We start from the raw sequence: 18,971 nt of genomic DNA, 5'->3' as shown, positions 1-18,971 counted from the left end.
ATTATTTTTGTCCCTATGAAAGAAAATAATATCTCAGCTCTGGAGTTTGCAGACAGGAAGGCAGAGCATCTGTTTTTATTTTAACCTCTTCTGCCCCTTTTTTTTTCAGGTCATATCTGACTCCGGTGCGGGATGAGGAAGCAGAATCGCTGAGGAAGGCACGATCCAGGCAGGCCCGGCAGACTCGCAGGTCTACCCAGGTAAAGAAGGGCAATACTCCCATTTGTGTGCAGGCTGAAGAGAGCTGATGAATAGAGAGGCAAGATTTTCTTTTGCTCTTATATCGTGGCTTGGGGTGAGGGGCTCGTCTGCCTTCACACTTTGGTGGAGAGGTTCTGGCAAAAGCTCCTGCAAACAGCTATTACCAAGTACTCCCCCAAGGATACAGGAGTTGGATTTCAGATTTCTTGTCTCTGCAGTATAGATGCCTTTTAGTTTGTAGCTTGATCACGTATGCTTGGGCTGCTTTGAGTCAGTGATAGGTACACTGGGAGATGTGTTGAAGGCAACAGGATTCTTTTCTTCCTACTGGCGTAAGGATGAAGCGATAGCCTGGCCAGGTATGAGCCTGCTGGGCATTTTAAACTGACCTGGAAGACTTGAAATCTAATCGCATAAATTCAAAACGTCTCTCTTTTACTTTCTCTCCAGGGTGTGACACTGACAGACCTTCAGGAGGCAGAGCGAACCTTCAGCCGGTCTCGGGCAGAGCGGCAAGCTCAGGAACAGCAAAGCGAGAAAGCTGAGAGCGTTGAGCCTGCTGAGGACAGCACTGAGAGGCAGGAGACCCGGTCACGGTGGAGCAGGAATACGGACGAGGAGGTGATCCTCCTGGCCTCACTTCACATTTTTTAAGAACTACTGAAACCATTTAGGATAGCTGAGATCAGGAGAAATTCTTTTGGGGGTGTTTGTTTAATGTAAGTGAGGCAGACTCGCTGGAAAGAGGCATTACAGAGGAGAAGGACCTCGCCTCAGTGATCCGTGTGAGGGATGCGAATATGCAGGTGCTAGAGGTTCACTGTGCCTTTGTTTTCCACTGGGAATTTCACTTTTCTGTCACTTGCCATAAAATAAAACTGTGTAAATCACAGAAAGCGGAATGAGAAGAGTAGTGATAGGAATGTGGCCTGGATCCACCCTTGCTGTGCAGAGTCCGCTGAGGCTGTGTGTGCACATTTTCCCATGTGTAGTGGAAAGCAAGAGACTGACTGTTTCCCCTGCCATCGCTTCTGGGTTTTGACTCTAGCTCATTCATTTCTATTAGATAACTTGTTTGTCCTGCTATTGGATGTAGGAGCAAAGAGGTTGATCCCAGCCTGCCCAGCAATGCGAAGGTGCTCCCACATTGTAGCTGATCAGTGTTTTAACGTGCATCCCAGTCTGATTGAATGAACCTGATCTGGTGGATGGAGGAGATTGCTTCCAGCAGAATTAAAGAAAATATTACGTTCTAAAAGATTACTCAGTTTCCTGAAATCTCAAATGTGGTAGTTCCTTTTCATTCCACTAACTTTTTGTCCTGGTTCTTTGCTTGTAGAGTGTCTATCGGCGATTAAGGTGCCCAGTACAACCAGACAAGCCCACGACACCTGTATCTCCCTCAACGTCAGCACCTCTCCTTTATACAAGTTCATACCTGACTCGAACAAATAAGTATCTAGGTCTTGACTCTGTGAATCCAGCAGATTTCAGAGGTGCAGAAATGGAGAAAAATGGTATGTACCTAGGAGAGCGAAGAACAGTCACAATTCAGGGATTTTCATGAGTTTCAGAACTTGCAGTGTGTACAGAGAGAGAATAAGTTTACTTGTTTCAGTGAGGGGAGCAAGATGGGGAGCTGCCATCTCACCAAACAAATGTTATTTTTTTCAGTGGAAATGCTAATGTAGGATACAGCCAATTGTTTGTAAAAGAGAGGGATGAAAGGATGTTTTCCATTTTGAATAAGTAAGTGAGATTGTAATCTATGGAGTGTTTAGATCTTAGAGCTGGAGGAGCGATTCCACTAGTGCAGTTTGTCCTCAGAATAGTCAGGATGACATGGGAGAGCTGACAGCTCAGGTAATCTCTCTGGTAAAGGAAGGAGTGTGAGTAACCAGATGTAGCAGAGCACTGAGATTCCATTTAATTTGGTTTAATAACTCCTTTGTAATATAACACAAGCCAAGATGACCTTGATCAGCTTGAAATGAACGCTAATACCTTAGCAAAAGCACAGATGTAAATCACTGAAACCAAAACAGTCTTTCTTTGCTTGGCCAGAGTGTGAAGACCAGGATTTAGACGACAGATCTCTAAACAAGCAGTCAATCCGAGAGAGGCGGCGGCCAAAGGAGAGGCGAAGAGGCACCGGCATCATTTTCTCAACAAAAGATGTAAGTTTGAGTTTCCTTGGAGAAGAGAACAGAAGAGTTCTGTAACATTCAGGGTGAATTTCCTTCCAGCTCCAAGCTTCAGATTTTTTTCCACATCAGTTGATTTCTCACTAGTCCTTCCCTCTCCAGCTGTATTTCAGACTGGCACTTCCAAAGGAATTGCATCCCTGTTTGGCCCGTGTAAAACCCAAGCAGCCGGCTCTGGGAAGCCTATTCTTGAGCCATAAATCAGTGTGATCCTTGTGGAACTGTGAAAGACCCCACATGGGAGGAGAGAGATTAGATGTCTAGTTTCTTTGGAAAAAGGAGGTCACGAGCTACTGGAACTGTTTTCAGATGTTAAACATCCCTGTTGGTGTTTAAAGCCAGGTTGGGGCCTTGGGTAACCTGATATAGTGGGATGTCCCTGCCCATGGCAGGGTGGTTGGAACTGGATGATCTTGAAGGTCCGTCCCAACCCTGACTGTTCTATGATTCCATGATTCCTCAGCACCCAGCTTTGGCTATACTTTAGGCCTTCTGAAAGGAAGACAGTGAGGAAGAAAACCTGTATCTGGAGGCCCTGCCCAGTACCAGAGAAACACACACAGCATAAATGCCGCAGAGCTGTCTGTGGTGTGGTCATTTCTCTTAGTCCTGGTTTCAAAAGGATTTCTTCTGTCTGAGGGAAGAAATCCAGCCCTCCAAACCTTGGTTAGAGACTCAGCTAGGAAAACAGATCAGCTTTTTTTCAGAAGGGAATAGGTATTATGAAATCATGGTCAGGAAGTCTGTAACAATTCCAGTCCAGCTATGGACACAGAGCCTTCCACACCCACCTCAGAGCAGAGGCTTCTTGCACAGGACAATGAAAATACGCAGTGGTCTTCCCTGGAGCAGCAGTTGATATGTTAAATATTTAGAGTTACAGGCAAGTTGAATGGCCCTGCTGGAAACCTCAGAAAGACTTGCCTCAAGCACCCCCTTTTTATTATTTTCAAATGATTCTTGCATTTTTTTGCTTGCATGCTAACTGTGATTATTTTTTCTTTTCTTATTTTCTCAGTTAAATGCCTCACAGCTTGCCCAGTTGTGTACTGGGTCATTGTAGTAATATTAGCAGCTTCAGAGCAGAAGACAAATCATGTCTGAAAGTTTTCATTCATTTCCTTGTTGTCTCTATACAAAACTGCAGCTACAATCTCTAAAATACCTTGCGTTTCATATGGATTCGGTGATGGCACCGTGGTAGTTTACCCTTGCCTCATGCAATCCTGGAGGTGTTACAAAGAGGCAGTGGGTTAGAGAAGCTGTGTAAGTGCAAGCTGTCTGGGATGGAGAGTCTTTCCTCCTGGAAGCAGTTTGAGGTGGAAGATATTCCTTGAAAGTCATAATTATGCCAGCATTTCTGATACGCAGTCTGACAAGAGTCACAGCATTTGTTCCCTGAGTACATTAAGGAACATTGCTCCTTCTCCTACAGGCTCTTCAGGAGTGTGCAGATTGCCGTAGCCATCCCAGGAGAGTGATTCTGTTCCCGGTACCGAGATCTTCTAAATGGCCATTAGGTTTCCAAACCTTACTTGATAATCAGCCGAAAACGTGGATTCATGGAATGGTTTGGGTTGGAAGGGACCCCAAAGCTCATCCGGTTCCACGCCCCTGCCATGGGCAGGGACACCTCCCACTGCATCAAGGGGCTCAAAGCCCCATCCAGCCTGGCCTTGAGAACCTCAAGCCACGGCTTCTCTGGGCAACCTGGGCCAGGGCCTCCCCATCCTCATCATGAAGAATTTCTTCCTAATGTCTATTCTAAATCTTCGCCCTTTCAATTTAAAGCTATTCCTCCTCGTCCTGTCACTCCAGGCCCTTGTAAAAAGTCCCTCCCCAGCTTTCCTGGAGCCACTTCAGGTACTGGAAGGCCACTCTGAGGTCTCCCTGGAGCCTTCTCTTCTCCAGGCTGAACAACATCTAGACAGGCATTTCTTTTGAAAGACGTGATCTTGGCTCTAACATCAAGGCATAAGCAATATGTAGTCATTCTGTGATACAATTTTGTTGTTTCCAAGGCTGCCTAATTATATTGTTTCCTTTTCATCCTAGGATGATGATGAAGTTGATGGAAATGAGGAAGTGAAGGAAACTCGGGTAAGTGAAAACATGTGTCTAAATAGTTGGTGTTTCACTCCAGTGTTGGTGGCAAGGAGTCTTCTTTGTTTTCATTTATGTGAGAGGTTCAGGCTCTGTTCAAGAGCTGAGCTTGGACTGGGAGGTAATTCTGAGTAGCAGATTGCTTACTGATTTCTTGTTTGAAAGGTAAAGAATATCTGCAGTGGCCTAAGCTCAAAAGCTGGCCCTTTGAGAGCTGCATAGGCCATTCTCAGGCCTGGAGCTGGGGGAGCAGAACCAGGGGTGGGCAGCTTCCCGAGAGCTCTGTGAGAAGCTGCGATGACTGGGGAGAGTGGCTGTCAGGGCTCTTGAAGAAGGCCCATGACCTTCTATCTCAGAATTGCTCTGACTCTGTTCTTTTGGACAGTATGTTTTGTATTTCTAAAATCTGCACTCTTGTCTCCTCATAGTTTGTTTTCTTGTGGGAAATTGCCTTGGCAAGCAGCACAGCAGAGCTTGCTTATTGTTCCTCTGCTCTTGCAATGGCCTCACTGTCCTTCGAGGCCCGTTCTTTCATAATAGTTATTGAGTCCTTCCAAACTGCCTTGGTTTCTTTTGGTTTTTGTCTGTCTTTGTCTAAACCACATTTCAGCCTGACAACACGACTGACCCTGACTGTATTAAAGCTGAATGCATTTCTGGGCTATTAAAGCGCGATGTGCAAGACCTGGAAAACCCAGCAAATGTGAGGTTGCGCAGGGGTCACCTCATTCGTGTGACGTTTAATCTTTGCCAGAAAATGGTGAACTTAATGTAGCTTTTCCACATACTTTGCAATTCAGTGGAGTGATTGAAGCATCATTTTATTGAAATTAGCTGGTACTTTGCTGAAAATTCCCAGTTATCGCTCTTTAGGGTGTATTTTTGGATTTCTTTTTGCAATGCTCGGTGGAATTGTGCCAAGTCACGGTGAGCCTTGTGGGGACCGGAGATGCACGTGGTGCTGGGATGGCTCTCAGCCTGTGCTTATCTTTCAGTGCCAGCCTCTGCTTTCCCAGTGCTTACTTTGCAATGTGAAAAGCAGGATGTGCCTTCCTGTGGAAGCACCACCTGCTTCAAGTAGCCCAGCTCTTCCCACAGGAGTTTCTGTTCCTAGCAGCACACAGCTTTGTTAAACCTTCCACTTAACCCTGCATGAAGGATTCAGGCACTCATCTTCCTCAAAACAGTTTTGGCAATCTTGCCACCTCACAGGAAGGCTGAGGGAGAGGTATTTTGTAATGTGTAAGAAGTAACAATAACAAGGACACCTTGCTTCCCACGGTCCTGTTTTGGACTTGCTGGGAATGTCTTGTTCTTCTGTGAAGTTGTCCCAGATCAGCTAAATTAAGACAAAACAGTGTCTGAAACTGCAGGTTTGGGGGTTTCTCAGAGCTTAGTCCTAAAATTGCTGAGAACTCCACTGAGCACAATCCTCAGCGCTCTTGTAAAGAAGTAAACTTCGCTTCGTGAGAACCCACAATATGTTCCTGCCCAAAAATTCAGGGTCACCAAATCTCTTACAGACAGTGCTGATTTTCCACAAATTAACAGCAAGGAATCCTTTTGTCCTAGACTTTCCATAGTTTTGTAGTGGGTTCCCATCTAATAGCACAGCAGCTTCCCTTCAGTTCCCGTGGCCCCTTTGTGCCTGTGCTTAGTGGGAGCAGGCCCCTGTTTTCCCACACACCTCACCCATGTTTAGACTGGTTTAGGCGCCCCTTCCACTCTGCTGCTGCTGGTTTTGCATTCTGCCAGTCCTCTTGTTTTTACCCAGTTTCCAGTTAATTTTCTTTACTGCTTGCCTCCTGCATTGTAGAATCATAGACTCACAGAATGGTTTGGGTTGGAAGGGATCTCAAAGCCCATCCAGTCCCACCCCCTGTCATGAGCAGGGACACCTCCCCCTGGATCAGGAGCTCCAAGCCCCATCCAACCTGGCCTTGAACACCTCAAGGGATGGGGCGGCCAAAGCTTCCCTGAGCAACCTATGCCAGGGCCTCCCCACCCTCACAGGAAAATTTTTCCCAAAGATCTATTTATTTCCCCTCTTTCAGCTCTTCACCAGTTTATTTTACATCCAAATCAGAGAGGTTTCTGTCCTGCTAACTGGCCGTCCCTTTGGCAAGAATCCCAGAGCAGCTCCATCCTTTCAGTTCTAATGTGAAGCAGAAAGTACAATTAATAGTCATTAATTAATCAATAACAGTAACAATTCTAGCTGCCACCATCAAAACTGCAAACTTGAACATGCTGAAGTGTCCCAGTTTGGTAGCAGATTCCCAAAGGCTCTCCTGATTTTATGTGAGCAGTTATTTTTTAACTCTGCTGTTTATTTCATGGCTGAGATGACTTTTTTCCCAGCAGCCAAAAAAGGCCCTACTTGAATTCCCTCCTCCTAAACAAGCAGTGCTGAATTTTAGTAAAGGAAAGGTAGATGCCAGTTTTGAAAAAGGAGCAAATACATGCTGTTCTGATTCTCAGCAGTGGATAGATTATTTTGGTTGAATCTTACAAGCACCAGTGTGGGAAACTGGCCCAGATGCTTTGGCTGAGTTGTAGGCAACTGGGAGCAGTCTCGGGGTAGGATGCATCCAGCGACTGTCCTGTGTTTTGCTACCAACCCCGCCTTTCTCCTTGTGATGCAGACTGTTTGGATGCGTTGTGGAAAGTTGGAAGAGCAGACGAGGTTTTATTGTGGAATAAATGTTCAAGGGCACAAAGGCTTCAGCTGGAAAAAGCCTCTGGGGAAGCAGCTTTAAGAGTTTTTTGCGTGGTTTCACAGGGAAGGATCTGTAAATGAACTCCCGTGGTAGGAGGTTGGAATTGGATGATCTTTAAGGTCCCTTCCAACCCAAACCATTCTGTGATTTGATGAAAGAGCCTTTGTTCGTTCTGGGGAGACCTGAGCTGAAACCAGAGGTGGGGGAAAAAAGTTTGGCCATAGCCTGGTCTCCATTTCTCAGAAAGAAAAGATTGTGAGAGTCCAAACGATCACATTTGTACCAGGCTGAGCGGTGTGGGTAGGCCGGCATCGGGAACCTTTCCTGCTCCCAGCCTGCCAGTAACTGAAATTCCAGCGAGAACTCAGTCATGGAGGTGCCAGTGAGCATGGATACAACGTGGCCGGTGCAGGGATAAACCTGTGGCTCTCCTTCGGGATGCAGCGTTTGAAAGATAATGGTGAAGACTAAAGAGGGTGGTCCTATCATGCCTTTTGGAGAGGCTTTTCCTTATCCCTGACTCCTGCCAGTGCTATTACACAACAGGAGAAATTGAGGAACAAATTTGGAAGAAAAGTGTATTTTAAATGACGCACCATACCTGGCGGAAGTAGAAAATCGTTTGTAATCACTTGAAGGATTTAATCTCCTTGCATTTCTCATTAGTAGCATTACAGCTGAGCCTTACCCGCATGCCAGGTAGCTCATCAGCAAAGCTTTAAATACAGGGAATGCACTGAGTGTCCTGTTGGTAAAGTAACAATTTCTGGGCAGTAAAAGTGGCAAAGAAAAGATCTGCCCTCATGAGCTTCCTCTGGGACAGCCCGGACAGCGCAGCGCAGGACCCAGGAACATCACTGAGTTACCTTCTATGTAGGAATAACACTGAAATGCATCATTCTGGATAGCAATCACAATAGGTGTATCACATAAGCTCCATTCTTATCTCTTTGTACTTTGATTTACAAAACATGAGTATTTTATATTCTGCAAGATACTGTTACAACCCGCTCTGTTTTGCAAATGTTGTGTCTTTTGCCTAATTGCACTGTTAACACGAAATCACCAGATACAGGCGGGTGCCAATAAAAGCTAAGTCTGTCTTACAGGACTGAATTTCTAAGCTTGATTTGTGAATTTTAAGGGAAGACCAATGAACTGGAAAATTCCTGATGCAAACTAAATGTCTTCATGTTACAGCTGTTTCAGAGCTGTGGCTTGGGAGTTCTCATTCTGGGGTGTTTGATTTCTCGCTAGTCTGTTTTATTTTAGTGGCATGGAGACTTCCAATTCACCTGTAATCCTGGTATTTACCTTTTTGGTAGATGGACTTGATAAACAACTCAAAGATCAGAAATAGCTTCAGTTTGTGTTTTGTGACCTGCAGACTGCACGTACTGCGAGCCCCTGGAGCTCAGCAGCTGCCCCGGATCCCCTCTTGCCCCGCGCCGCGCGGTGCTGCCGGTGCCAGGCAGGCTGTAGCTGCGCCTCAGACTGTCTTTTTAAGCTAAGGAAGGCTCCGAGCCCTCCACTTTCTGGATTTAGATTGCCTAATATGGTAAGGTATGTCTTCACGGGCTGTGTTGTTTGCTGAGACACAATGGAAAGTTGCCTGCTGAAAGGGAACAAAATAGGTGAACTTCTTGCTAGCTGATAAGAAGGTAAAACCTTTTAATCTAGGTAGCGCTGTCTGATGCCGTTCATCCTGTGCCTTACTGCTACTTGCCCGGGTCCCTCCTGGGGACTGAGGGTGCAGGGATTTTTCCCTGGTTTCACCCTTGAATATTCCTTTCTGGTGCAAACACAGGGCACTGTGGGAGGGGAGGGCGCTGGCCCGCGGCCAGGGTAGCGTCAGTGGGACTGTGCCTCATTTACACGACTGCAGCCGAATGCTAGAGCATTTCATTATCTGTATCATAAGGCTGTGAAAGATTGGCTCCCTCTAGTCCTGTTTATAAACAAAATGCTGTAACGGGCTGTGTATGCTGTGAGGGAAGGAGGTCTTTAATGTCTGTGTAACGAGCAATATAAAGTTGAGTCTAAAATAGCAGAAAATTGCTGCAAGAGCATGAGCTAACGTTTTGCCATGGAGCTTTAACCGTGATGGAGAACAGCTTTATGCGCTCAGAGGGCCCTGGGTTCTTTGCAAGGCAGAGGAGGAAGGCACTATAAAAATTTAAAGTCATTCTGCAAATATTTCTACAAAAACATTTCACATCTGCACAGCTGATTTGCCTGAGAGCTGCAGCCGGAGATGCGTGTGTTGTTTTTTCTTAACCTTAGTATTTTGAGTAGAGCGTTAGACTTGCTGTCTGCTGTCCCTGTTGACAGAGCATTCAACCCACCAGCGGGGCTGCCCGGTTCCTATTTACAGCTTGAGAAAACACATTGTGCTTCAAGCCAAGGAGGCCAAGGCGGCTACATAGGCTGCAGGGTTGCAGCTAAATGTGTTCAGGTTAATTCCCGTACTTCACTGCGTTGCTGAATTAGGAAGGTGTCATGTGAAGCAGTGTCCACAGTGGAGATGGAGATGAGTAACACAAAACCAGCTCAAATCCCGTCCACCGAGTCCCAGGAAGATGAAGCAAAATAGCAAGTCCTCCGGGAATTATTTACAAGGTCATGGATTCTTAACTATTGGAGGTAACTTTTTGCTTTAACATCTTGTTTAGTACATTACTCTCATGGCTTCAGTGTAGTCTGAGGTGAGTGATCTTTCTTAGTTGTCAGCAAGTGATTTGTCCTGAAGCAATGGAGCTGAGGTTAGCAATGCGTTGGACACCCACCAGATGCCTTGGCTTCTGCTGGCATTGCTGGGAGGCCATGCAATCGGTTCCATTTATCCCATTTCACCCCAGCATCCTGTCCCTTTGCCTACGTGGCTGCTATCTCAAAGGTGTTCTGAGATCTTTTTGCGTTCTTCTCAGAAGGAACTGGGAGTAGTGTGACAGATAAGGTGGCAGCAGGGTCAGTGCCGTGTGTCTGTATCTCTCCCTGTTCAGTGTGGTTGTTAGCCTAGACCCATTGACCTGAGGAACAGTTTGGCTCTCGGGACCATAGCTCAAAGACACAATAAATCATAAAATCATAGAATTATAGAATGGTTTGGGTTGGAGGGGACCTCCAAAGCCCATCCAGTTCCACCCCCTGCCATGGGCAGGGTCACCTCCCACTGGATCAGGTTTCTCCAAGCCCCATCCAACCTGGCCTTGAACCCCTCCAGGGATGGGGCAGCCACCACTACTCTGGACAGCCTGGGCCAGGGCCTCCCCACCCGCACAGGAAAACATTTCTTCCTAATATCTCATCCCAGTCTCCCTCCTTTCAGCTGAAAACCATTCCCATATGTCTAATTGTGTTTATAATGTTTTACTTTTTAAAGGTTTCAAGTTTATGTTTGTGCTTACACATAGAGTGGAGCATCACGTCAAGTTGTATTCAGAACTGTCAAACTCTGTCACGTCATGATATGCTCAAAATTATGGGAAGGAAAAATATCTCTAACTGCTTAACTGCTCAGAGCAGCTTTTTGCCCCTCTGGGAGCTGATGATCTTGCTTCATTGTCAGTCATCCAGCAGGCCGCAGGGAGGATGTCTCTCCTGATGTGGTTGAAGACATCCTCCAAAATATTTTATCTGCTGGATTAAAATTCCTGCACACAGCAGGAGATGTCTGGGCCACCCTGAGCATCTGTGTCACGTTGACATGGCTGGCAGCCGTCTTAGAGAATAGGAGAATTGTGCATGGCAATAGGAGGTGGATCCAGCAGGTGCAACTCCAATCTGTCGTGCGCAGTGCTTCCTTTCTAGCCCTTCTCACCTGTCTGATGGAGAAAGCTGCTTTGTGCTGCTGTGGCAAAGCCCCTGAGAAGCCAAGAGTCCCTGGTGCGTGGATGTACCGTGCAGAATGGGGCAGTCCCATGTTTAGGTAGGAAATTATTTGTCTCCCAGATATGTCCAGAAGGAGCAAAAAGCAGAAGCAGAATTGCCAGATGGCTAACAAGGAATTGAACAATCATGTAGTTATTGAGGTCCTGGAGTGTGTCCAGAGAAAAGCAGCAAAGCTGGTGAAGGGGCTCAAGAATAAGTCTTACGAGGAGTGGCTGAGGGAACTGGGGCTGTTCAGGGAGCAAAGGAGGCTGAGGGGAGACCTCATTGCTCTCTTCAGCTGCTTGAGAGGAGGTTGTAGCAAGGTAGGTGCTGGTCTCTTTGCCCAGTGACAGGTGACAGGATGAGAGGGAATGGCCTCAGTTTACACCGGGGCAGATTCCGGTTGGATATCAGGAAAAAATTCTTCACTGAAAGGGTTCTCATGCACTGGCAGAGGCTGCACCAGGAGGTGGTGGAGTCCCCATCCCTGGAGGGGTTTGAAAGACAGGTGGATGAAGTGCTTAGGGATCTGGTTAGTAGTGGACAGGTATGGTTGGGCTTGATGATCTCAAAGGTCTTTTCCAACCTAGGGATTCTATGATTCTAAATTTGTTTGGAAAACTGAAGTCAGATTCCCTGGCAATAAATCCTTTGGAAACTACCACTGTCGGAAAAATTGTGCGTTCCAGTGATTCAAGTGTGATGATGCTGTCTATCCCCCTTGTCTTTAAAAGGTCACTTTTTGTTTTCAGTTTATCTCCTCCCACATGCCTCTCTTCAGAAAGAGCCTCATATTTGGAAAGTTGTTAAGTTTTTCGCTTTTGGACATGGAGTTTCCCTGCCAGAAGGAACATTATTTTGCAGAAGCTACTTCATTATTCGGTAGGTCAAGATGGAGAGTCCTTAAGCTGAAAAAATCCTTCCTGGCAGGAATTTCTTGATTTATTTCACGCTTCAGCATGTTTTCATTACTCATTATAGTAGGTACCTAGCACGTAGCCTGGAGCCTCTTTCAGCACTGGAAGCTGCTCTAAGGTCTCCCCATCGCCTTCTCTTCTCCAGGCTGAACAACCCCAACTCTCTCATCCTGTCCTCATAGCAGAGGTGCTCCAGCCCTCAGATCATCTTCGTAGCCTCCTCTGGACCTGTTCTGACAGTTCCATCTCCTTCTTATGTTGGGAATTCCAGAACTGAATGCAATATTTCCATTGTTCCTAGGTTTCATCCTTAGGAGTGAACACAGCCATCCATGCCACAATCTGCTGCTGTTGAAGGAAGGCCAGAAATAGGCTTGAAAAACAGTTCGATAGCAGAGTGTTGAAGTTCTACATCTGTTTGGCCAGTGGCCGATTGCTCCCAGAGAGGAGCTCACCGAAAGGTTTCGTAGCCATGGAGTGGCTGGGGTGGGTGGGAAGTATGTAGAGTCTCTTGATCTTAGGTGAAGACCGAAATGGATCACGACTCTATTGTGAGTGCCATGAGATTGCTGCTTCTCTGTGTCATAGTTTGGAAAGTCCCTTCGCTAGAAATAGCCATGCTTACAGCTGCTTCTTGTACGAGTGTTTGCTTTCTCCGTTTCCCTACCATGGCCTGTTAATATCTGTGAATTTCCACAACATTCCTCCTTTGTACCGCAGCAGGGTTGTGCTGCTTCGCCCCGCGGTAAGAAGTGGAGTCAGGGAAGAGGGAACCTGTCAGGAAACCCTGTCAGAGCACAGCTGCTGAACGGCTTCGGCTGCACAATGTTGCGCTCTGACACCACAGGAAAGCTGGGGAGGGGCTCTGGATCAGGGAGTGCAGGGATGGGATGAGGGGGAACGGTTTTCAGCTGACAGAGGGGTCAACTGAGATGAGATCTTAGGAAGAAATGTTTTGCTGTGTGAGTGGGGAGGCCCTGGCACAGGTTGCTCAGGGAAGATTTGGCTGCCCCATCCCTGGAGGGGTTCAAGGCCAGGTTGGATGGGGCTTGGAGCCCCTGATCCAGTGGGAGGTGTCCCTGCCCATGGCAGGGGGCTGGAACTGGATAGGCTTTGGGGTCCCTTCCAACCCAAACCATCCCATGATTCTCTCTTAACTCGAGATAATTAAATCCTTATCTCTATTCTGCAATCTTCTTTTTAGATTCAGTCCTCAACCTCTGACCTTAAGGAGGTCCTCAGAGTTATCAGTGACCACCTCTGCTTCTCATCCTGTTTTAAATGCTGGATTCAAGTGTTCAAGGCACTTTGTCCATCCTTCCAAAATCTCAACTCTGCTTCGCAGAACTGCAGGAAGACTTTTCCCCTGCATCCATAGTTTGACACTTACAGATGCTAAAATGCAGCTTCTGTGCTCAGAACGGTGCTTTTTAATTCTCTTCACTGCTGCTTTTTATTTTCTATATTAGTGAGGAAGCAAAAAGAAAAGAATTCTGAAGTTTTAGATTTAAAATGTGCTATTCGTAGCCCACACTCAATTTTTCTGCTCCTGCAGCTTAATTCTAATCCAGGTCTACCTGCTGGGTCCAGCATCCAGTCTTTGCATGATAAATTTAGTGAGGGGAGTAAAAAGTGGGTGAAGTATGATGCTGTACATGTGTTTGCAGACTGTCAGCTGCCGTGTGTGTGTCTGGAGGAAAGGAAGATCCTTTCCTGCTGCTTCCTAGTTGCGAGACACAACGCCGGGTCTGCTGAGGGGAATCCTGGTCGGTGCACTGCAGATGAAAACCTCTTCACTTAAGGGTTTTTATTCCATTTATGGAAAACTGCTGCAGTGCCTGCACATCGCGGGTGCAGCCCAGCTATTGCTGACCAATATTTGCTTTGCTACAGCCTTCTGTTACCAAACGTAACCATCATTGCCTTTTTCAGTTTGAAATAAACCCTGCGAGGCTATGATTGAACCTGTTAAAGGTTGCACATCATTTTAAAGTGATTTATTTACAGTGCTTTATATAGCAGGTATTTTCAATCAACTTTTCATTATCCACACCGATAGTGGGGTGGATCCTGCTGGGAATACAGCTGCCAGGGCTGTGACCCACACGGAACACAGCCCTCTGGATTCCTACAGTCTGCAAACTGGATCATGAAGGTGATCCGAGGGCTGGAGCACCTCCCGTACTATGACAGGCTGAGGGAGTTAGGGTTGTTCAGCCTGGAGAAGAGAAGGCTCCGAGGGGACCTTAGAGCAGCTTCCAGTACTGAAAGGGGCTCCAGGAAAGCTGGGGAGGGGCTCTTGATCAGGGGTAACGCAGAGGTAGCTGTACAAGAAAGGTTTATTATGCCGGCTTTTAAAGTCTGGCTTTTCCTCGTATCTCCTGGGTTAAGTAGCAGCGCTCCTAATTCGACATGAACCCATCACACACTGAATTGAACGGTTTTTTTACCAAGCCAGCAGAATTTCTCTGCACAAAAGGCAATGGGTGCAGGGAATCAAGGTGTGAGAGCAGGAGGGGTGACAAGACTCAGCGTTTTCTTTGCAGGGAAATCCCCTTCCATAATTTTTGGTAATGTTCTCGAGACATTTTACCACAAGGCCCCACGTAGAGGAAGAAATGACTGGTACCCGGGTACTCGAGGTGCACTAATCACTGGTGCTGTAACCTTTCATCTGACCGTGGAGCCATGCATGATGCAGCAAAAGGGAGTTTCTGACTTTTCAGACTCAAGGTCTGATTGATCCCAGGCTTTTTCTTCTTCACAAATAGCAGCGTTCGTGTCTGATTTGGACACAGGAGAACAAGTGCAGGGCCAGTAAGTAGCTCTTGCAGGGACAAAGCAGTGGTACTGTCCGGTGTGTGCAAAGGCTGCGTGGTGCTTCGGGCTTAAATAATTACGGATTCAGGACATCCTGAGGTAAAGGGAATTACAGGATTTATTACACTTTGCCCACAGTATTAATGTTATTGCAGGATTCTTACAGTATGGATTTCAAGTTTGTATGCCAGTCCAGGAATGTAATGCAATAGGAAGTCTAATCCTGTCTCTGTTCTCTGCAGCCCACATCAATAGTTCAATAGGTATTGGATTTTTCATGTTTAAACCCAGTTTCTCTGGATTTTTTACAGCACTCCTTCCAAGCCAGAATGATTATTTCATGGGCATATAGTGGCGTTGTAGCCTGGCTCTTTGGCACAACTGTGCCAGGAGAGTTTATATCGCTGTTTCTCCAGAGAAGTGTGATGCAAGTAAATGTGGCTTTAGGATTGATTTAAGTATTGCTTAAAATATGACTGACACATTTCAGTGTTTCCCAGGACTGGAACACAACCAAACACAGCAACAGCGCACTCTTCTTCGGCAGGTGGGAAATCCAGAAATAAGTGTTATGAAGTCTTCTTTAATTGAATAACAAACATTAAACCCTCTGGAAGAGGGTACCAATGGGACTGCTTTGAGCAACTGAGGGGGTTCTCTGCTTCTCAAAGACAAGTGAGCAGATTGGGCTCAGCACTAGGTTCAAAGAAAAGCATGAAGTGTGTTGCTTGCCTCCCGCTCTTCCTCATCCAGATGGGGTATGATTCGCATGTGGTGTCCCTGCAGTACGGCGCGGTTTTGCATTGCTTGGCCCAGCATAGGAGAGGGTCGCAGGAAGGGCTGTGCCACCAGAGAAACCCTGTCCTCAAAGGCTGAGTGGTTTGGTCCCAGCATATGGAACTTCAACTCTTCTGCCCTGGGGCCAGCTGGCAAGGAAGGCTCATCTGTGTTACCAAACCCTTGTCCCCACCAAACTGCTGTGGCTGTGTCCCAGGTGCCTGCTGGGAGAAGTCGCTGTGAGAGCCCAGGTTGTGCCTGAAGAGCATGGTTGGCCAAGGACAAGGTGATGCCAGAGACCTGCCCACAGCTCGGTGGGCTGCAGGGTTTTGTGCTGGTGGGCAGGGATGGTCCCTGGCTCTGTTTATCTCTCATGTGGCCAAGGAGACCCTGTGGGAAGGCGTGTGATGTGGAGAGCATCCCGGAGCCATGTGGAGCCGACAGAGTTCCTGTCTTCAGCTCAGCCCTTCCAGCAGCTGAAGATGCCAACGTGTTCTCCGATACGTGCCTGCTCGGGAAGATAGGGAGGTTTGGCTGCGAGTGAAAGAAGTCAGCTGAATGGGAAGTGATTCAGTGACGTACAGGAGTGTGTGGTAAACCTGATGTGCGAAGTGACAGCTAGGACTCTGAGAATATTGTTTGGGGATAATTTGTTCCAAAAATACCAAGTACTCCCCCTCATCCTTCAAGTTTTATTAGAATTCTAGTCTCCCAGGAAGGGTTCTCCTCTCCTTTTCCTCTGCACTCCTGGAGAACATGCCGTGGGCTCACATCACCCCTGAGCATCACTGCAGCTTAGGCTTGAACTCCTAGCTTTGTTTCTCATTTCTGTCTGCTGCAGCTTGGCAAGTCACAGTGCCACTTAAATTGATTTTATCAGTGTCACATTCTGTAACTGAAGATATTCTACACAGATAAAAGGAGTGTTTGTATTTTTCCCCTCAAATATTTAGCTTAGGACTTCATGTTAAGGAGAGGCCACAAGGATGATCCAAGGGCTGGACTGCCTTCCATCCGAGGACCGGCTGAGAGAGCTGGGCTTCTTCAGCCTGGAGAAGAGAAGGTTCTGAGGAGATCTTAGAGCAGCTTCCAGTCCTGAAAGAGGCTCCAGGAAAGCTGGAGAGAGGCTCTGGATCAGGGAGTGCAGGATGAGGGGGAACGGTTTTCAGCTGAAAGAGGGGAGATAGAGACGAAATCTTGAGGAGAAAGGGGACAAGGGGAATGGCTTTAAATTGGAAGGGGGAAGATTTAGATTGGACAGGAAGAAATCTTTTCCTATGAAGGTGGGGAGGCCCTGGCCCAGGCTGCCCAGAGCAGTGGTGTCTGCCCCATCCCTGGAGGGGTTCAAGGCCAGGTTGGATGGGGCCTGGAGCCCCTGATCCGGTGGGAGGTGTCCCTGCCCATGTTGGGGACCGGGGATGGATGACCTGTAAAGGCCCCTTCCAACCCAATCCATTGCATGAATCTATTCTGTGTTTCTTACTGGGGAATATCCTTCTCAGGCAGAAACACGCAGACCTAAACCATGACCTTGACTGTTACAAACATCAAGACAGCAGCACTGCAAAGGAAGAGTTGGGTTTCAGACTTACACAGGGGAAAACTTGAAAGTAAACCATACAAAACGGCAGGAAGAAACCCATAAATTAGGCACCATTGTTGAAATAATGATGAAAGCCGCTGTGTTTTGCCATATTGCATCTCGTTCTGCTGCCTTTCTTCTGGCTAATAAGGACACTGATGCTCGTGCCACCCCTCCTCTTTAAAATGAGTTGTTGTCCACCAAGATGCGTTTTGTCAATTTCTAAGGCATCTGAACTCTATGACTAATTAACTTTTAATTAGTAGGGAATAGAAAGCTCAGGTTTTTGTTTTGGTTTGAGGCTCAGCTGTTATTTCTGTACTGGAGTGTCAATTTTGGAGCTTTCCTGCCCCTCCTCAGCAGAAATGCAGAGAGGATTCTTTTAGGACTGGACGGGAGGGGAAGCAAAACCCTACAATCTAGAGCTCTTTGACTCCACCTCGGTGACTAAGCTGGGCTTTGTCAGCCTCATAATTGCGATTGAGACACTCCAATCTGTTGGTGGCCACACAGGTTAGCCCGGTTTCGCTTTACTTGTACTGTTTTGAAATCCCAGAAACTGAGACTGGTACGAAAGGATCACCCATGTGTGCATGTTCTATAAATATGCATTTAAAATGTCTGAATTACCTTGTTGTCCTGTGCGGCAGTTGGGCTCCAGAGGAGAAGCTGGGAGAGGTGGAGGGTGGGGGTGATGAGTGCAACAGATGGAGGCTGGGAAGATCAGGGTCCTGCCACAGTCTCCTTGAGCAGCAGGGTGCCTGTCACTACCTTCTTGTAAGTCTGCACTTCATTTCCATACCTTTAAAAGGGAACGCAAAGACATTGCCAGGCAGAATTAGACCTCTCTAGACTTTTTTCCCTCCCTACTGCAGTCAGGGAATAATGAATCCCCTCCTTCCCCATGAGGCATCAAATAGAAACCTGATCTCGAAGTGACTTTCCTGGAGAAGGACAATCCAGCAGCCAGCTTTCCCTCTCTCCGTGTCACACAGCAATGCTGCATCACCCCTGGTTAATGAAAATACTAGATGGCAGCAGGAATTAGTGCAGCTGCCATCCCAAGCGCCCTTCCCCAACTCCACGCCAGTAAAATTACACAAGTGCCAAGCAGTGTACAAAAAAGGGGCAAGATTACAAATCACAGAGAGACATTGAAGTGCAGTAATACTCTTCAAACATGCTATATAGTCTTCTGCTCTTGCTTGGAAATGTTTTGTGATGAAGCAGCCTTTGGAGCTGGAGCAAAACGCGTGCTGCACGTGGGTCAGCTCCAGCAGCCAGTGACTTGGGCAGTCGCTGCTCTGGGTGGGAATAATTCTGGATGAGGTCAAAGCCTTCAGGGTGGTACCAGTTCGTTGACGCTGCTTTACCAGAACTGGTCCAGGGCCGGTGCTGGGGCTGATGTCTTTCCAGCAATGAAAAATAGACATTTGCAACATTATGGTTGTCAGACTGTTTTTAGTGTATGGGAGTTGTTAAATCAGCGCTCACTGAGTGTTAGAGGGCGTTCTTCAAACACACGTCCTGTGTGCTTGGTTAGATGGGACCTTAGGGACATCGCCTGCCGTTGCAGTGAATGATCTTGCCGTGTCTGAGACGCTGCAGAGCGGCTTCCCTGAGTGCTGGCTAGCACAGAGCTAGCTGGAAGTTTGTTCAGAGAGGTACATGCTTTCCCCACCCTTTTCTCCAAGCTCCTCTCCCCTCCTCCTCAATCCTAAACACTTGTTCTAATGAACGTACGTTACACAAGCCCTGTGTCGCCTTCTCGCAGGGC

The 18,971-nt window shown here is 47.1% G+C and overlaps 2 protein-coding genes across 9 annotated transcripts in view; one reads left to right on the top strand and one right to left on the bottom strand.

The window, feature by feature from the left end:
* Nucleotides 1-18,971, bottom strand: part of CSRP1 (cysteine and glycine rich protein 1) — a 269,990-nt gene that overhangs the window by 191,450 nt on the left and 59,569 nt on the right. The window lies entirely within an intron of this gene.
* PPP1R12B (protein phosphatase 1 regulatory subunit 12B) overlaps nt 1-18,971 on the top strand; it is a 132,945-nt gene that overhangs the window by 82,329 nt on the left and 31,645 nt on the right. For all 8 annotated transcript variants that reach the window (XM_069875739.1, XM_069875738.1, XM_069875736.1 and 5 more), the window contains 5 exons: nt 110-200; nt 652-822; nt 1,541-1,718; nt 2,266-2,378; nt 4,461-4,505. In XM_069875739.1, coding sequence (XP_069731840.1) covers nt 110-200; nt 652-822; nt 1,541-1,718; nt 2,266-2,378; nt 4,461-4,505 — 598 coding nt within the window. The remainder of the gene's footprint in view (nt 1-109; nt 201-651; nt 823-1,540; nt 1,719-2,265; nt 2,379-4,460; nt 4,506-18,971) is intronic.

The sequence above is a fragment of the Phaenicophaeus curvirostris genome, chromosome 24, assembly GCF_032191515.1.
Source record: "Phaenicophaeus curvirostris isolate KB17595 chromosome 24, BPBGC_Pcur_1.0, whole genome shotgun sequence".
NCBI classification, from domain to species: Eukaryota; Metazoa; Chordata; class Aves; order Cuculiformes; family Cuculidae; genus Phaenicophaeus; species Phaenicophaeus curvirostris.
This window is presented reverse-complemented; position numbering and strand designations above follow the sequence as displayed.